Genomic DNA, 17,996 nt, shown 5'->3' with positions numbered 1-17,996 from the left:
TGTGGCCGACCCAGGCTGCGACACGGTGATCAGTGATTCCAGGACAGCAGTGCTTAGTTTTGCAAAGGGTAGGGTGTGTGGTGCGGCGGCTCGCATTTTGCGAGCGGCCACAACGGCAGGACGTGATCGTGCAGTGGTGATCAAGTGGATCCCGGCCCACATGGGCAGTGAGGTGTCGGTGAACGGTAGTCCCAACCACAACGAGACGGCCAACGTCGCAGCGCGAGGACTCACCAACCGGGCGGCGACATACGGGACAGTCTCAAGTGGTGGAGAGTGGTTTAGTACGAAGGACCGCATGAGTACGTATAACGAAATAGTGAAGTGGTATAGGTTAGGAAGGAGAGTAGTAGCTCCCCCTCATTCCGAGCTAAAACGTGAGGAGGCGGTGATTTTTAGACAATTACAGACAGGGTCGCTATTAACACCGGTGCTAGCTAAACACATAATATCCAGGACTTTACGCGGACGACACCTGTGGACTTTGTAAGAAGGCGAGGGTCACCGCGTCGCACCTGTTGTGGGACTGTGAACTCAACCCAAGAGAGGCAAGCGAGAAGACGACGATTCCCCCGCAGTTCGAAGACGCGGCGCTGTGAATTAGGGGTTCAGCGTAGGGCCGTCCGGCTGATCACGACCGCTCTAGAGAGGCAACGGGCAAGGGACGATCGGGGAGGTGAGGGAGCTCGCCGAGGTCCAATGGGCTCCCCCTCTCGGCCCCGGAGAGAAAAGGGGCGCGCCCGGGGCCGAGGGCTGGTGGGAGGGCAATAGCCGAGGGGGTCGTACCGCGTGGCGCGTAGTCACCACCACCTGCGTGTGGAGGGGCTACCGCCAACTGCTGGTTCCGAATAAAACTTGTTCACCACCACCAAAACCAACGGGATATTGCTGGCATCATTAGGCACACTGGGACAAAGTGCGTGGACGTTGAGGTTCTTTCTAAAGTGTTTGCGTGGGGAAAGAGAGACAACATTTTGAAGGTATCTGGAATGAGTGCGAGAATTAAAACACACTTGGCACCTAAAAACACGAAAAAAAAACTCGTTTCATTTATTTTAAGTCTTGGAAAGAAGGTGTAACGAGTAACGTAGCTACGTTACCCGTTACTCGAAATAAGTGAGAAAGTTATGTCACCGGTTTTAAAGATGTAACAACTACGTTAGTAAGTTACACTAAGTGTAACGGGTTGCAGGTAACGCCGTTACTTTTAAAGCGTTACCACCACCACTGCGTGCTACATCACCGGGTGCGGGCATTGCGCAAGGGCAGAAACCAGCGTCGCTCGAGGCGAAGCGCCTCCGTCGCGCAGACGGCAGCGCCACCACAGCAGCGTGACGTCATTAGCGCGTTCGTGTATATACCGTGTCCTCCGCGCTCTATCGTAGGGTGCAAAAAAGTACCGGCCCCAGCCTTCTAACAGCCTCGGGAGTCTATATAGACTCTGGAATCTCCGATCGGGTAGTCGTCGTGTGCGGCCGTGAAAAGGAGACCAACTGGGAGAACCGACCGACGTTCCGTCGCCACATTTCAGGGAAAGGCGCAAGAAAGAGCGCCTCGATATCTGTCCTCACGGGACTCGCTCTGTTTCGGAGTTCAAGCACGTACACGACGATGCCACGCAAGGTTCGTCGTCGTGCTGGACTTGGCTCTCGTTCCCAGGAGGAAATCTGAAGTCAAAAATATTATCTATAGCTGGATTCAATTTCTATCACTCGCCAGTGTTCGCCCGTTCGAGTAGACACACATATAAAAAAAGTGCAGGGTTTTCTTGAGCGCAAACAAACTACGCATTGTTGAGTGCTCTACCCCCGCACGAATATAGCCGTAAAACAATGTATAGGCTGCGGGGAATTTACGAGATTCGAAGCAAAAAGACTCGTTTTGTGATACGTACGAGTGGACGCCATTCGGCATAAGCAGGCATGGCCTGCTTCCTTTCTCTCCTGTTCTGCAGCGCTCCTTCGGGGCGCTACGCTGGAAACGCTATCCGAGGGGTGCCGTTCTCGGCAATACGAAGTTCATTTTCGGGGTTCGAAAAACAATGTTCGTTTTTCTCGCCCGACAACCTCCCCCTCGCGTACACCACCGATTCACGGATGGTGGACGAGCGACGCGGGAGCATACAGCTCTCGTGGCTGGTCTATAAGGTACAGGGCCTTTTTACACTCGGGCGACAAAGGGATTCGCAGACATGTCATACAGGATGCAAAGTTCTATCGTCTTGTCTCGGGGTTCGACACGTTTGCCCATCAGCTCGCCAGCGCCCGATCGCACCTTACAGTTACCCCTTTTCCTTTAAGCGTCACCAACTCTGGCCCAACACAAACGCACAAATAACCTACTTGTAGTCGAGCAAGCAAAACTGCGGAACGTCGGCCGGGTGACCAAAACGCTGGCTTATCTTCGCGGAGGAAAAATATCGCTGTTTTCCTGCGTCCGTGAGGGCCACTCGCGCGAGAGAGGGACAGAACATGCGTCTAATAAAGGAAATTGCCCATCCCATATTCTAGTTCATGCAGTCCGATACGCTTGTATACGTTTTCAAAGGAAGCAGGTTGGGGGGGGGGGGGGGGGGGGGGGGGGAGCTTCGCTGCCAAAAAGATAAGAACGACAACGCGGAAATCAAGCGGAGTAGTGTGAGCGTCAAAGGAAAGCCGTCACGAAGGGCAAAGCTGTCAATCAAACTGGATCACTCGAGCTGGTCGCGAGTCTTTTTCGGGCTCGCACCCCCCCGCAACTAAAAAAGAATTGCGCGACGCTCATTTCATCGGGTGCTGTAGGTTCGTGATCGGTGAACCGTCAACGCAGGTGCCCATCTATCGAACTATCGCAGCCGAGAATCGTAGACTGAAACGCGGAAGCCACCGCCGAAGCGGGAAGAGGAGCTACGAGTTGTGCCCGCTGAGAAGAAACCCACGGGCGCGAAAGCCTCGAGCTCCGTCGGGTGCTTTGTTTGCTCGAGAAGTCGCGCTCGGAAGCCAACTGGGGAGGACGCGCACGAAGCTCGCACACGACGCAAACTCCCCACCCTGGTGAATCCGCTCCTGCCGAGGAGTTCGGTAGTGTCTCATACACTGCACGAAGCACGCGCTCGGTGCAAGACCACCACGATGGTAGATAGTGCGACGTCGGTGAAAGCCACGTTGTACACTCTTAACTGGAAAGGCTACCCGCGCGAGTGGGCAACTTCAGCTGCCTCTGATGCACGCGCGGTAGCGCTGTCGAAGAAAAATACGCGCAATTTTGTTCGTCCCATTTTTGCACTTTCTGTTCATCTTTTTTTACCCCTTTTTCCTAAGCATTTGATCCGCATTCGTCGGACTTCTGGCCCTTAACCCGACCCTTAGAGGAACACAACACCAGGTGGCAAGTATTTCTTACGCTAACCATTTTTTCTGCCGGCTTCACTTCCACCGCGGAGACCTTCGAAGTGAAAGAAAATAAAAAACGCAAAGTGCTCGCACTCGTTGTCTTCGTCGTTGTTCGAAGCTGAAGGGAGCGGCGTCGCAACACGGAACTCCTTATTTTGTTTGGTGACACGAACGCTTCAGGATGGCGACACGAAGAGACCGCGCCGGCGCTGACGTCACGGCGTTGCGGTGACGCATCTGTCGGCACTTCGAGCAAGTCCGGTTCCTGGAGTACGCGCAGTGCCAACACCTGGTGCGGGCAGACACCGACAATTATTAATGACATTGATGAAACAGATTTTGCGGCCCTCGCTACGCCGTTTATTTACTTCTTTTTTTTAATCATCAACAACAATGTTTTTGATCTGGCAGAGACAGCCGCCTTCTGTTTCTCTGCTGGTTCCCAATGTGGAGACTGTCGACGGCTAAAGTCCACACATGTACACGTTACTCAAATAGAACAAATAAATATAGTTCCTCGTTACTCACTACTGCGACTCAAAAGGAAAGCGTTACCTCGGCTTCAAAGTAACTGTCTTTTTTTCTTCTTTTTACTTTCAAATGTGTCGTTTTTTTACGAGTCAGTAGCCGCTTTCAATATGTGTCGTCTTTGAGAATTCCTCGCTCGCTAAAGCGTTCATTCAGGAATACCTTTGGCTATGCGGTCACACCCGGAGCTCACTTCTTTAGTGTTTATCGAGCGTTTTCTCGTCGCGCAAATTACAAGCACGTGCTGGGTGTGAGAAGTAACTACAAGTACCGCTATACTGGTTACTTCATCAAAAAAGTAACGAAAATGTGTTACTCGTTCCTTCACTACAAAAGTAACGAGACCGTTACCTGGCTACAAAAGAAAAAAATCGTGAGCCCTTCCACTCTCTGAAGGTGGATGACAAGCGAAGCTGTTTAGCGCACGGCGCAGACGTGGCAGAATTTTGAATGAAGGTACGAACCCATTTAATGTCTCGATCGGTGGTCATCGTGACGAAAGGCACGCACACACATGGCGAGGACTACCGCCGCCCCGAGGAGCCGGGGGAAACTAGACACGCGCAACGGGGGACCGCCACCCGGCGGAAGGAAACTAAGCACGCAAGCGGGGCTCCGAACGACGACAAAGAGAGGAAGGTGGGAGCCCGCTCTGAGTTTTTGTTGACGCACACCAAAAATGCACGGAACCGTAGCCATAAACAGATTGGCTGTAAATAAATAAAAATAGTGACAGGTGAAGCGTTCATGGGAAGCTCCTCTCACCTGTTCGCACCGAGCGAACGCTAAAAAGGAGGCGAGCCCCTCTCCAGCGTTCGCTCCGCTAAAGTGGAAAGACCTGGGAGGAGCTTCCACTTCTGAACCTAAGGAACGCGTTATTTGTAACGCGTCACGTACAAATTTGGGTTGAACTCGTTGTACTGTGATTGGCCGGGAAAACAGCAGATGCGTCGATCAGACTTTTTTTCCGTCACAGGTGATTTTGGTACTTCGAGCAGGATATCATCGAGCGTTCGGCCAAGTTGGGTTTGGTGCCACGCGGTGATGTTCGATCGAAACCCGAAAGATCATTCCCGACGAAGGTGAACACGGCACGTAGACTGCGCGAGAGCGAAAAGAAACGCGCACGCTATGATCTTCGCGTTTCGGGGAAACAAGAAACAACGATGAAACGCAAGGCCCCTGCAAATTCCTGTTCCTGTTTTTTTTTTTTCTTCTTCAGCAATACCGTTGGGTGCATGGGTGCTTATGCTATAACTGTTGCATGCTTTCAGTGACTTAACGGTATTTTTCTATGATATTATTTTTGTCACCCCCTCTTCTTGTCAAAACTATTTCTGTATCCACCCCTCCCCCAAATGTTGTCAAAAATGTTTTCTACATTAAAAAAAAAAAAAGGAGATTGTGTGAGCGGGAACACAGGCTTAAAACCAACTATTTATTCATTTTTTTTTTTTTAGAGTATCTCGATCCCCGGGGGTACTCTCTTGAATTTCAGAATTATACTAAGAAAAGTAATCAAATATGTTTCGTCCCAAATGTACATAATTCCTGCAGCTACTGACACCTCTGTCTATCCCCCCCCCCCCCCCCCCACACACACACACACACATACACTTTCTTTTTTTATGGGCGCGCAACAAATATTAAAGAAAAAGAGAGAAAAAAAAAAAGCCCACTGGGTTGCACGAAGGCTTGCCGCATAGAGCGAAGCGTGATGAATCGTCGCGAACCACCTGACACTGCACGGCAAATGGAAGGCTCCGCTGATTACGATTTCGAGCAACAAAAAAAGGGAACGATTGCTCGGCAGCTGCGCTGAACTGAGTACCGCCATGATTCGAGGCCTGGGCGCAGATTTGAAATGGCAAGCGCCCGCCGAGACGATTCCTCGTGCGCCGCTCTCTCGACGGGTCGAAGCGTGCAAAGAGACGCCAAATGGGCTCGCTCCAAGCCGCAAGAGCGGGAACATGGCCGAGTGCTGATCGAACATTCTGAAGAACCGGACATCGGGCACGAAGGAGCGAGACGCACTCATTTAACGTGGTACCCTGGAGCATCGTATCGTCTGTGTGTGCGCTTTAAAATAAGTAGCCAAGTACCGTTACTCCCTCACGTTGCCGAGCCTGAAAATGAGAGCGTTACTTCACACCAAGCGTGACGCGTTACATTTCTGCTCACTTTTAGAGTTTGGAGTAAGTGTGGACCGACATTAAGCTAGAATATGGATACGGTACAAGAAGCAAAACAGCTAAGCCGTCAGCTAAACAGAAGAAAAAAATAACCCCTTGATTTTGTTTGTTCTCGCGTTCGCAAGAGGCAATAGGGACTGTTAAGGCGGGTTCAGACACTTGCGTTTCAATGCGTTTGACTGCGTTGCGTCGAGAACCGAAAGCGAGTCACCGGCACATCTGTGCTTCGTAAGAAGCGTGGAATCGAATTTAAGGAATCATCTTGGCACGCGATATAAGTTGCAGGGATGTCCTGGTTTCTCGCTGCCGCAACGCAGTCAAACGCAGTCAAACGAAACTGTCTGAACCAGGCTTTAGCAAACCGTTACCGTGTTCCGCACTACTGGAAACTTTAAAACATGCGTCTAAGCACGTGCTCGGAGCGATACCGTGCCCACAGAGCGCGCGCTTAAAAGCATGCTGCCAGTGGCGTACCAACTTGTTTCTGACGGGGGGCGGTGCCTTTGGTATTCCTTGGGCGCCAACAGCCAGTGTTTGACCTGCCCAGCGGCGGCTGTTTCCGAGGGGGGGGGGTCAAAACACATGCCTTGCCCCCCACTCTGAAAACTGGAGGGGGCGGGGGGGGGGGCAAGCGCCTCCTTGCCCCCCCCCCCCCCCCCCCCCCTCCGGTTGGTACGCCCATGCATGCTGCCCCAAAGGCTCCAGGATAGTGCGGCACGCGGAACAGGGTAACGATTTGCTAAAAGTCCCCATCTATAATTCGAAACATTCGTACAAATGTAGACCTTTCGTCGCTTGTCCTTCGGGAGCATATCGATCGAGACACAGTGGGAGTCGCGGTGAAAACAGCGTGGTCGTGTAAACGTTCCTCGTACGAACGAGCTAAATACCTCCGTATTTAGTCAATACGCAACGTAAATAGATCACGAGTTTCCGTTGGAAGAAATTTCTGATTTCTTAACAGAAAAGATATAACTACATGCAGAGCGTTACGCAAAAGCGTACCTATATGTATAGACCAGGCACGTAGCCAGAATTTTGTTTCGGTGTCATCCCAATCAGGCTGAAGTGTCCATTCGGCTGACGGGTCAATTCGGCTGACCAGACCAATTTGGCTGGAACGCTCCAATTCGGCTGGATGCCCAATTCGGCTAGAATCTCCAATTCGGCTAGAGCACTCCAATTCGGCTACACGCTTCAGTTCGGCTGGACCACGGGGGGGGCCGGGCCCCATGCCCCCCCCCCCCCCCCCCCCTGGCTATGCAATCAGCTACCTCAAACAAAACGCCCGAGTCATGTGAGCGCACGTCATGTGCATGTCTTTATAGGCGGTGAGCACACGCCACGTGAAAGAGCCGCCTCTGATCGGTTGAAAGATCAACAGCTTCATCCAAAAGAACAACAACTGTTTTTTTAGAAAGCTTATTGGCCCGAACATCGCTATTCTGGTCTCGCGGCCAGGATTGTTTTATCGGATCAACAGGGTCGGACAGCCGATGCGGAAAGTCTTCTCCCTCTTTTTTGCTTGCTTGTGCAGTCGGACCGGCAGGACAGAATTTTTCCTCCGTCCTCTAAAGAAGCAGCAGCAGCACGGCGTTCGAGGCGGAAAAACGAAAGCGAATCTCGCGAAGGAAACAGAAAGGGAGATGCGTGCGGGAGCGACCTTGTAGCGCCGGTTTCCTACTCCGAGCGCCACGGGCAACCGCTACCTCCCGCAATGTATTTTAGTTTCGTTCACTATATTTGGGCTTGCACGTGGCTGAATGAGACGCCGCCGCTTTAATTATTCCCCCGGTGCAACTGTGGAGCGAACTAAAAGGGCACGACGCGGACCCCGCCAACGGGTCGGGGTCGACACAACGTGACCGAGGGTAATTCATTCAGACGCGCGTCCAATCGGAACACGAAGAGGGTCTCCCGTCACCAAACCAAAACATGGGTGTTTTGGTTTGTTCCACTGCCATTTAATCGAAGAACGACTGAGCGAACGATGTTTCGTCAAAGGACATTTCATTGAACAATAGTTCATCAAATGGCTTTTGATCAATTAGTCCTTGAACTACGTATTGGCATTGACAAGAACGACGACAAAGCTGTCATTCTTGCCCAATTTGCTGACGCCCTCGCATTAATGCGTTCTAACGTCTAGCCCCTGGTTAGCTCTGTTGGTAGAGCGCTCCACTGGAAATGGAGAGGTCTCTGGTTCGACACCAGGACCAGGCGGATTTTTTTGGTCGCGCACCAGTCACCTATACCTGTTTTCACCTCAAGAACCATAGGAAAAAAAGTCCGGCTTCTCGCGGATGATTACTAATTTTCAGCTTTAGGTGGAGATTTAAGATATATTTATTAGCATTTTAGAGTGGATACACGTTATCTTATCAAGGAGTACACGTTTCAAACGCCAAAAGCAACGCCTGTGCCTCCGACAAACAAATCTGGCGAGAACTATTTCGCGCGGCGTATGAACAATGCGCAAAACTTACTGTTTTCTTGAGGTGAAAACGGGTATAGTTGTGTTTGGAGATTTGTGTTTGTCCTTTGTTCATCTTCTCCGGGGATTATTTTCGTTTTACTCAACGTTTGAACGAACCGCGTTTCGCCTAAGAAAGATATTTAGTAGAAGACGTATCGACCGAGAACTTTTCATCGAATGTCGCTTCATCGAACAACATAAAAGGCTGTTGTAAAATAGCGTATGCGAAAGGTTTGCGTATGCAAATATCGTCGTCGCCACTACGCATGCGTGGAATGCAAACCGCAGTTTGCGCCTTGCGTGCGAAATTTCAGCGTGCGCTATTTTTTTCGTAAATTGCGCGCGTATACAAAGAAGGTTTCCGCTCTTCCGAGCAGGATCCGTGAGGCGCGACAAGTTGGCTAAAGCCAATAAAAGCACAATTAGAAAATGGCGGCTCCCAGGAGGGCGGCTGTAGCCGCTTTGGCGGTCGTCTTGAGCCCGACGTCGGCAGTATCCTTGAGACTGCGATTTTCAATACAGGAAAGCATTGCACTCCTACGGGAGGTGCACGTCAGAAACGGTTGGGAAGACTCAGCAAGGTGGGCAACGATCGCCGGCAACTTGCCGCTTGCGGCGCGCAAAGGTTTCTCGGCGAAGGTAGGTACGGTGTGCGGAAGGTCAGTACACTAGCCTGTCTTGCCTAGGCGACGCAAGCGGACACGACCGCGTGACCGCACGCGTCGCGCTCTCATATTCAATCGAGTCTAAAATGTTAAAAACCTTTTTTTTTTTTTGTTATGCTTTTGTGTTTTTGTCGGTAATCCGAGCCCCGCAACTCCTGATAGTGGAGACCGGTCAACCCGGCACACTTATCGTTCATCGCTGCCCCGAGTTGACTGGCCTCGAAGCACGCAAATCGAACTCCCTTCACGAAGAAGAGCAAGTTCTACCAGCATTGTGACACGTACTCGGCCGAGGCAAAGGAAGAATCGAATGACACGGTCGAGGTATGGGTAGAAAGCGCATTGCAGAAATTGTGCCTGCATGCCGGGACGGTCGCTCTCCGGAGCACGTAGTACTTCGGACGGCGCTTTTATGCGAGGCACGCCATACTCGCCTTCGTAGCAGCGCAGTCCCGCAAATTCGAAATAATAATAAAATACCGGACAAGAAACTTGCGCGGGAACGCGAGTATCTCTTTTTCAATAACTGAGACTTTGCCACTGCCATAGTCACGCTATTTCTTTGAAAAAGAAGAAGAAAAAAAAAAATTAAGCGCAGTCATGTTCGTGCAAACTACGGATTCGCCGAGACCAAGAGATAAGCTCCGCTTCTGCTACCTTTCAAAGGGCCGATTTTATCTCACGACGCCTTGGAGACGTGCGTGGGTGGCATCGCGAGTGCGCACGGACGGACCGACGTGAAACTTGAGATGCCGACTCGGGCAGAGCGACGCGGGGCCGGCTTACCTTGGAAGGCGACCTGGCGAGCTTCTCGTTCAGTGCCTGGATCCAGGGTTCGGATACGAACTGATGCTCCTTGCGTCCCAGCAGCCAGGCAAGAATCCGGTTCGTCCACAGGACCGCGTCCGGGTCCGAACCGGTCGCGTGCACGGGAAACGAAGAAGTCAACACCTCGGCTTGGCTCCTCCGCGCGGCGGCACCCAGTTGTGCCGTGGCGGATCGCTGCGACGCGACGGGTCCCTCGACGTCGTCTAATCCGTCGTCCGGGGTCGCCTTGATCGTCGGCGCAGGGACCCGAGCCCGGCCCAGTCGGTTCGTGAGCACGGTGCCCACGAAGTACACGAGCAGGCCCACGATCGCCCAGCACAGCAGCATGACGTTGAGCACGTCCACCATCTCGTACGAGTCGTCGGTGTAGAAGAAGCGCGCCAGCCGCTCGTGCACGCCGGCCCAGGCCGCGTTGAGCCGGTGCAGGACCAGCTCGCTCGTGCTTTCCGCCATCGCGAAGGCCGTGCCGTGTCGACCGGCCGGAACGAATGCGTCTTGTGCGCGCCGGAAAACGGCCTTCGCGCCGCCGCCCGCCGCAAAAACACGATGAATCGCAGCGCCGCCTCTCTGCTGCTCTGCTATGAGGCACCGGCGCCGGCCCATTTGGTGGCGCCATCTATGGAGGGATCGAAATAATTATTCGTGTATACGGACGGAAACGATATGGTGTTGGGCGCGCTTCGGAGTCGGAGCTACGAGGCTTTGTGTTTTCGCCACGAGAGGACCCTAGATGTCCTTAGTCGTGTCACTGCCTCTATTCATTACCCGCGCGCGCGCGATTTAAATTAGCGGTTTGCCGGACCGCGCTCGGAGGAGTACCGAAACCTGCGTCGCGTCAGCCGAACAAACTTTCTGCACTTCTTTTCACGTGTGGATCCAAGAATCGCGCTACAAAATGAACCAGCGAAGGCGCAAAACACAACAATGCGCCATTTTTTTTTATTTTTTTTTTAAAATATTGTTTGCAAAACAAACATTTACTGTTGCTTGTGTAAAACCTTTTCAAGCCAATCTCCCGCCAAAAATCCGCTTGTGAACAGGCGCTTGACTACCGCGCGTCCCCGGACGAGTCACAGATCACAGGAATCGGTGACGTCGCCTAGCGCACGGTCCGCGGACGAAAATCGCGATTCGGTCCGTCGTGTGAATCGGCCAGTACTTGGAAATAAAACGAACACCTTACCTTTATCATTATAGATAAAAAGCAGTGTTAGCTGAAACGCATTACAAGTAACGGCGTTACCAATGCCGCGTTACTTTTTCGGTGACGTGGTAACGTACTAGTCACTTTTTTTTTCTTGAAACAGTAACGTGTTACATACGCCACTTATTACGAATAACGGGTGACGTAATTACGTTACTTGCTACATCTTGCCAAACCCTGAAAAAGTATACTTTTTTTTTCGTGTGTCTATACTTTGTTTTAAGTTCAGACGCGGCCGACGCTACGAGCCGATAGGACCAATCAGACGGCGTCAAAAGGGCACCATCACGGTGTTGGTGATGTTTCTGTTCGTGTTCTATCGTCGCTGCACATGAACCAAAAAAAAAAAAAAAGGCCCAGTGACTGGAGCTTTTAACGTTGCTTGGTCGGTCCCATTAGAGTTCCTGTAGAGGCTTCCTACCCGCTCATTCACACTGGAAGCGGACCCGCGTTCGCAAAGCGGTTGCGAACGCGGTTGTATTAATGTCATCGAGTGCGCGTGCAATTGTACTGGATCTTTATACAACCACGTTCACAACCGCTTTGCGAACGCGGATCCGCTTCCAGTATGAATGAGCGTTACGGGAGCCAGAGTTGCGCGACTGCTTTCCACTTGCCGCCGCGCCGCTTTTCGCCCAGATCGATCACGCGAGGAGCAAAGAATCCTTCGCCGTGCACGAAAGTCGCTTCGCCGACGTTGCACGCGCCCCGGTCTTTTTTTTTTATTTTTTTTTTTATTAGTTTGGGAAAATGCAAAAGAGGTTAGCCAGAAAATGCATTCCGGCTGGCTACTCAGCATGGGAAGGGGAAAAGAAAGGAAGATATCACTAAAAAGGCATACGTTATGGGTTGCTATACAAAAGCCAAAGTTCCGGTGTAGAACAATCAAGGTACAGCACGAGACTTGTACAGTAACAGGGGAGGACACTCATACATCACCGCACAGGAAGGTTCTAATCACATTGTATGTTCAACACATTCAGTCTTAGCATAAATCGTATATATAATGAACAGATTCCTTATACAGTCTGTATATTGAAAAGGTGAACGAATGTGTGTTCATATTGTGTCGAGGTCAGCTCACGTTTCGTGATTGTATTTCTTTTTGTTATGTCACAAGATTATTTACAATCGATATCTTAACAAGATTATATACAGTCGGCATGTTACAAGATTAAAGTCGGTGTGTTACAAGATTATTTACAATCGGTCAATCAAATTGGTCGTGTGAAGAAATGTTATTAATGCATCTAACACCCTTCGTTGATGCGGTTGTTGTTCCCAGGCACCTAAGACCTTCTCAAAACCGTATGGTTCGCTGGTAAGTTGTTGAATCCTGGTCAATAGTGTCAAGCGCTCTTCATTATATTTGGGACAACTAGAAAAAATATGGTTTAGATCTTCTTCCACGAGACACTGTTGGCAATTCGGGCTTGAAATGTGTCCATACTTATATCTTCGTTTATTCGTGTAGGCGACGTTCAAACGGATGCGGTGGTAGAGTGTTTCTGTGTTTCTTGGTAAATTTCGTGGAGATATATTGTCACAGGTGGTGACTAAAAACAATAGATAAACAGAAAGAAATAAACGTTTAATGTGGCGAACTTGTGCCAAAAAAATAAAAGAGTACAAAGGATAATAACAGAGCGTCGCAGGCGTCGAAGTCGGCGAAACCGCAGGATCGAGCGCTGGGGCGAGACTGACTCGACAAGGTCGCGAGCGGCGTCTTATCTAGAGTGAGTCACTATCTCGAAGATTCGGCGGAGAAGGTTCGAGCGTAGCGCGCTCGGGGCGAGAATGAACACGCACTTTCTAGAACAACATAAGCGGGGATAAACGATAGAAGTTATGTCCGGAACAAGAATAAACGAGAAAGTTCTAGAAGTCCGTGACCCCTGCGCGCGGCAATATTTCGGAGGCACGGGTCGATTTTAAAAAGTGGCTTGTGGTATGTTGAGGATATCCAGAGCTTCTTGAATTCCTCTTTTCCAAACAACCTAATATGGAATCGAGCGTCAGTTTTTGTAAATGGGACGACCTCCGTAGTATCCATATAATGTCCTCTAGCAGCAGCAGCATCTGCGGTCTCATTTCCAGTTACGCCTATGTGCCCTGGTATCCACTGTAACACTACATGATGTCCATTTCTTTTGATAGTTCCATAAGTAAATAAAACTTCAAAACACAAATGTGGATTTGATGAAGAGGCAGGTGAATGCCTTAATGATTGAAGAGCAGCGCGTGAATCAGTCAGGATGACCCATTTTTGTGAGTTTGCTTGCGAGTTAATACACTGGAGTGCCATCTTTATTCCGTGCAATTCCGCAGTTGTTGAAGGAACACTATGGGAAAGTTTGTAACTACGAGTTGTCTTGAGTACAAGAATTACTATTGCAGAGGATGATGTGCCGGTATACGAAGATCCGTCCGTGTATACGTGTATGTGGTCGAAATACGTGTAGTGAATATGGCTTAGTGTGTGTTGCAGCTTAACGGTTTGCGGTTGTACTGTTTTTTGGGTGAGGCCTGGTACATTAATATGAATTTCTGGCATTGGTATTGTCCAGGCAGGACAAGATGATGTTGCATAATATTTAGTCGAAACTGGTATGTCGGAACACAGCGCTTCGATGGCTTTACCGTATCCCGAAGCTGGTCTTTTGTGGCTCAAATTCACGAGAAAATGCCTTTTGTTTCGTGATTTATGTCTTAAATGCACTCGTAGTGTCTCCTGCGTACGCATGATTGCCAGGGGAACTGTTCCTGCTTCTGCTGTTGTACCATTAACTGATGTTCCCTCAGGCACACCAAGACAAATTCTTAAGGATTTGTTTATTTCTGCTTGAAGACTTTTGGTGTTCGTGATCGAGATGTTTTGTATAGGACAGGCAAGCTATACCTGAGAAGGGAATTGATCAAGGTGTTCTGGAGTTTCAACATGGATGAGCATGACTTGCCCCATGTTTTCCCTGTCAGACAGCGAAGTACATTGCACGCGGAACCAAGCTTTGACTTAAGGTATTTTATATGCGGAGTCCAAGTTAAGTTTTTATCAAGTATATAACCGAGAAACTTGTGTGTTGGCTTGTATGGGATGGTATTCCCAGCCAAGACCAGAGGGAAACGTTTTACAGACATTCGTGTGAAAGCCATTGCCACTGTTTTCTCTGGAGATAAGCACATGCCACGTTCTCGTAGGATCGGCTAACGCCGGCAAGAGCCTGTTGAAGTCTTCTTTGACTGACAAATCGATTTGAATGTGTTCACCAGATACATATGTCGTCTGCGTAGATTGATAGGTGTATTTGGTTCGAAAGTTTCCGTCGCACAGACATTAGTGTGATATTAAAGAGCGTAGGACTTAGGACGCCTCCTTGTGGAACCCCTCGTTCTATGATATGGTATTTTGTGTTTCCTTCAATTGTTTGCATGAAAATAGTTCGCTGTGTTAGATACTCTTTCACCCAGTTAAAGATTTTTCCGCCGAATCCATGCTCAGCCATTGCAGTCAGAATTGCTTCATGTTTGATGGAATCAAATGCCTTTTGAATGTCTAAAAATATGGCGAGAGTCTTTTCCCCATTGGCAATGCCTTGCTCAACCGAACTAACGAGATCGATTACACTGTCTGTTGTGGAACGCCCTGCGCGAAACCCTGACATTTCTTCTGGATATAAGTTTGAGTTTTCGATATACCATGTTATTCTGGTCAGAATCATACGCTCGATTATCTTACATACGCAACTGGTGAGCACGATTGGTCGAAACGACCCTAGTTCGAAGGGAGATCGTCCAGGTTTCAGAACAGGGATAACTTTGCCCCGCTTCCAGTCATGTGGGAGCACACCGTTAGCGAATGATTCGTTATAGTATTCGAGGAGTCTGCGTCTTGAGTGTTCATTCAATCGTGTGAGTGCAGAGTACGTTACGGCATCTGGACCAGGGGATGACCTTTTTTTTTGAGTCCTGCAAGGCGTGACCCAGTTCCTCAAGAGTAAAAGGCATGTCTAGGGCTATCTCTTTTGCCGTCACCGAAACAACTGCTGGATGTTTTTGAGTGCTGGGGTAGGAGGAGTTCTGGCCAATGAGACTGCAAAACGCCTCAGCAATCTCTATATCGGCACAACCTTGGCGTAATGCAAGGGCTCTGAATGGGTATATCTGTTGAGGAGGTGTTCTGATCCCACGTATAACTTTCCAGAGCAGAGAGAGGTGTTTTTTTGCATCCAGAGGCGCGCAAAGTTCTCTCCATCGACGCCTGCTGAGTGCATCAAGATAGTTGCGTACCTTCTTTTGTGTCCTTCGTACATTGCGATAATCTTCCGGGTCCTTTGTTCGTCTGGCTTTTCTTTCCGCTTTCCTGCGTATTGCACGCAGCCTTTCATATTCCACATCAATCTCTGTGCGATTGAAGGGCAGCGTTATTTTTCGTGTTGCTAACTTGATGCATTGTGATCATAGATGGTATCAACTCAGCATTCGTGGTTGCTGCAGTAATGCAATCTTTTGCGAGCATAGAAAACTTGTCCCAATCCGTGACGGATATCGCATGCCGTTTCCTGTTGGTATCAAACCCACGGACAAATGTTAGAACCGGTAGATGGTCACTCCCCCTTGCTTCCAGATCAGTTGACCAAGCAACATGTTTTATATAGCTAGCTGAGACGAACGTCAAATCAAGAACGCTACTCACAGATTCCCCGCGGTGAAATGTCGGACTTCCATCATTCAACAATACTAAATTCAAGCCACCTGTCACATCATTAATAAGGCGTCCTCGCTTGTCGTTTTTGGTGCTGCCCCAAAACTCATGGTGGGCATTGAAGTCTCCACACAAAAAAAGTGAAAGCTGCTTACAACTCCCTGTAACGCCGAATTGGAGCGCAGCTCTTGAGGAGGAGGAGGGAAGGGCACTTGGGGGGGGGGGGGGGGGTTAAACTAACCAGGGGGGGGTCACGTGACCCCCGATGCCGATGATGTAATCACTGAGGTCACTGATGACGTCATCATTGACGATGACGATGCGGGTACCGATGACGTCATTAGTGACGTCACTGATGACTTCACCAGTGATGATGACGATGACGATGCGAATGTCGGTGACGTCATCAGTGACGTCGCTGATGACGTCATCAGTGATGATGACGATGACGATGTGGATGTCGGTAACGTCATCAGTGATGATGACGATGACGATGCGGATGCCGGTGACGTCATCAGTGATGATGACGATGACGATGCGGATGCCGGTGACGTCATCAGTGACGATGACGATGACGATGTGGATGCCGGTGACGGCATCAGTGACGTCACTGATGACGTCATCAGTGATGATGACGATGATGATGCGGATGTCGGTAACGTCATCAGTGATGATGACGATGACGATGCGGATGCCGGTGACGTCATCAGTGATGATGACGATGACGATGTGGATGCCGGTGACGTCATCAGTGATGATGACGATGACGATGTGGATGCCGGTGACGTCATCAGTGATGATGACGATGACGATGTGGATGCCGGTGACGTCATCAGTGACGATGACGTCATTGGGGGTCACGCGACATCGGCGCGGGTCACGTGACCTCAGGGGAGTCACGTGACCTCGGGGGGGTCACGTGCCCCCACGAGGTCACGTGACCCCGGTGGGGGGCTCGCGCGGTGCATTATGGGACATTTCCCATGATGCACCGGGGTCACGTGACCTCGGGGGGTCACGTGCCCCCCACGAGGTCACGTGACCCCGGTGAGGGGCTCGCGCGGTGCATTATGGGACATTTCCCATGATGCACCGCGCGGTTACGCCGACGCCGACGCCGACGCCGACGGCGACGCCAATGGCGACGCCGACGGCGACGCCGCTCAAGCCGGAAACGGGCCCCTAAGAGCTGCGCTCTAAAATGTGGGGAGGGAGTACTTTGTACAATAGACTCGAGTCGTTTGGAGTCGAAAGGAGCCCGTGTCTCGATGTAAGCGGAGATGACTGTGATACGACGCGATTTGTTTTTAATAGTTGCACAAACGTATTCATTAGTATCATTGGGGCTACATCAACTACGCCATAAATAAGATCTTTTCGTACACCTAATAACGCGCGGCTAATCTCGGATGCCTTTCTTGAGGCTATAAATGTATAGCCCGAAATTTTGAAATTTGAATAATCACTAATGTTAGGTTCTGTAATTGCAAGTACAGGAAAGCGGTATTTCCAAACAAGTTGTTTAAAATCAGAAAGTTTTGACCGGAGGCCATTTGCATTCCACTGAAACACAGTCGTTGAGCTCAAACTATCTTAAAAACATTCTACTTTATCCAATTAAAAATAAAAGGAGTGTGCAGATCAAGACCTTTCTGGATTATTGTGGCCCATGCTGACTTTTGAGTATTCAGGAAACGGTGCACCATGTCAACAAACATTCTGAGTGCTGAGCTCCTAAAGGATTCGTCGGTTTTTCCAAAATTAGGTTCCGAGGTGTCTGATGTCCTCGATGTTGTATTTCGACGTACTTGGGAATGTTCTTTTTCTGCTGTTATGTCTGGTACTAGTTTTCTGACCGACGGTGAATTCTCTGATTTCTTAGCGTCGTTTTCTAAAGTAGGCGACTGCCGAAAGTTGGTGGCTTTCAGAGATTCACTGTATGTGCGGTTCACAACGATGGGCCGCGACTGACCCGGGTTGGTTGGTTTTTCTTTCCCTGTGGGCGTTGATGTAAGCTGAGGAAAGTCATC

At 50.0% G+C, this 17,996-nt stretch overlaps 1 protein-coding gene across 4 annotated transcripts in view; it reads right to left on the bottom strand.

Annotated features, from left to right (window-relative positions):
• The window catches only part of LOC120846867 (C2 domain-containing protein 2), a 170,554-nt gene extending 159,939 nt beyond the window's left edge, over positions 1-10,615 (bottom strand). The window contains exon 1 of one of the 4 annotated variants that reach the window (XM_042289321.1): positions 10,019-10,615. In XM_042289321.1, the coding sequence (XP_042145255.1) occupies positions 10,019-10,513 (495 nt within the window). In that variant the 5' untranslated portion in view covers positions 10,514-10,615. The remainder of the gene's footprint in view (positions 1-10,018) is intronic. The other 3 variants (XM_042289295.1, XM_042289301.1, XM_042289344.1) reach the window with 3 other exon arrangements.
• Positions 10,616-17,996: the final 7,381 nt, after the last annotated feature.

The sequence above is a fragment of the Ixodes scapularis genome, unplaced genomic scaffold, assembly GCF_016920785.2.
Source record: "Ixodes scapularis isolate PalLabHiFi unplaced genomic scaffold, ASM1692078v2 PGA_scaffold0__279_contigs__length_252992795, whole genome shotgun sequence".
Lineage (NCBI taxonomy): Eukaryota > Metazoa > Arthropoda > Arachnida > Ixodida > Ixodidae > Ixodes > Ixodes scapularis.
The sequence above is the reverse complement of the archived record's forward strand: the minus strand, read 5'-3'. Positions and strand labels throughout refer to the sequence as shown.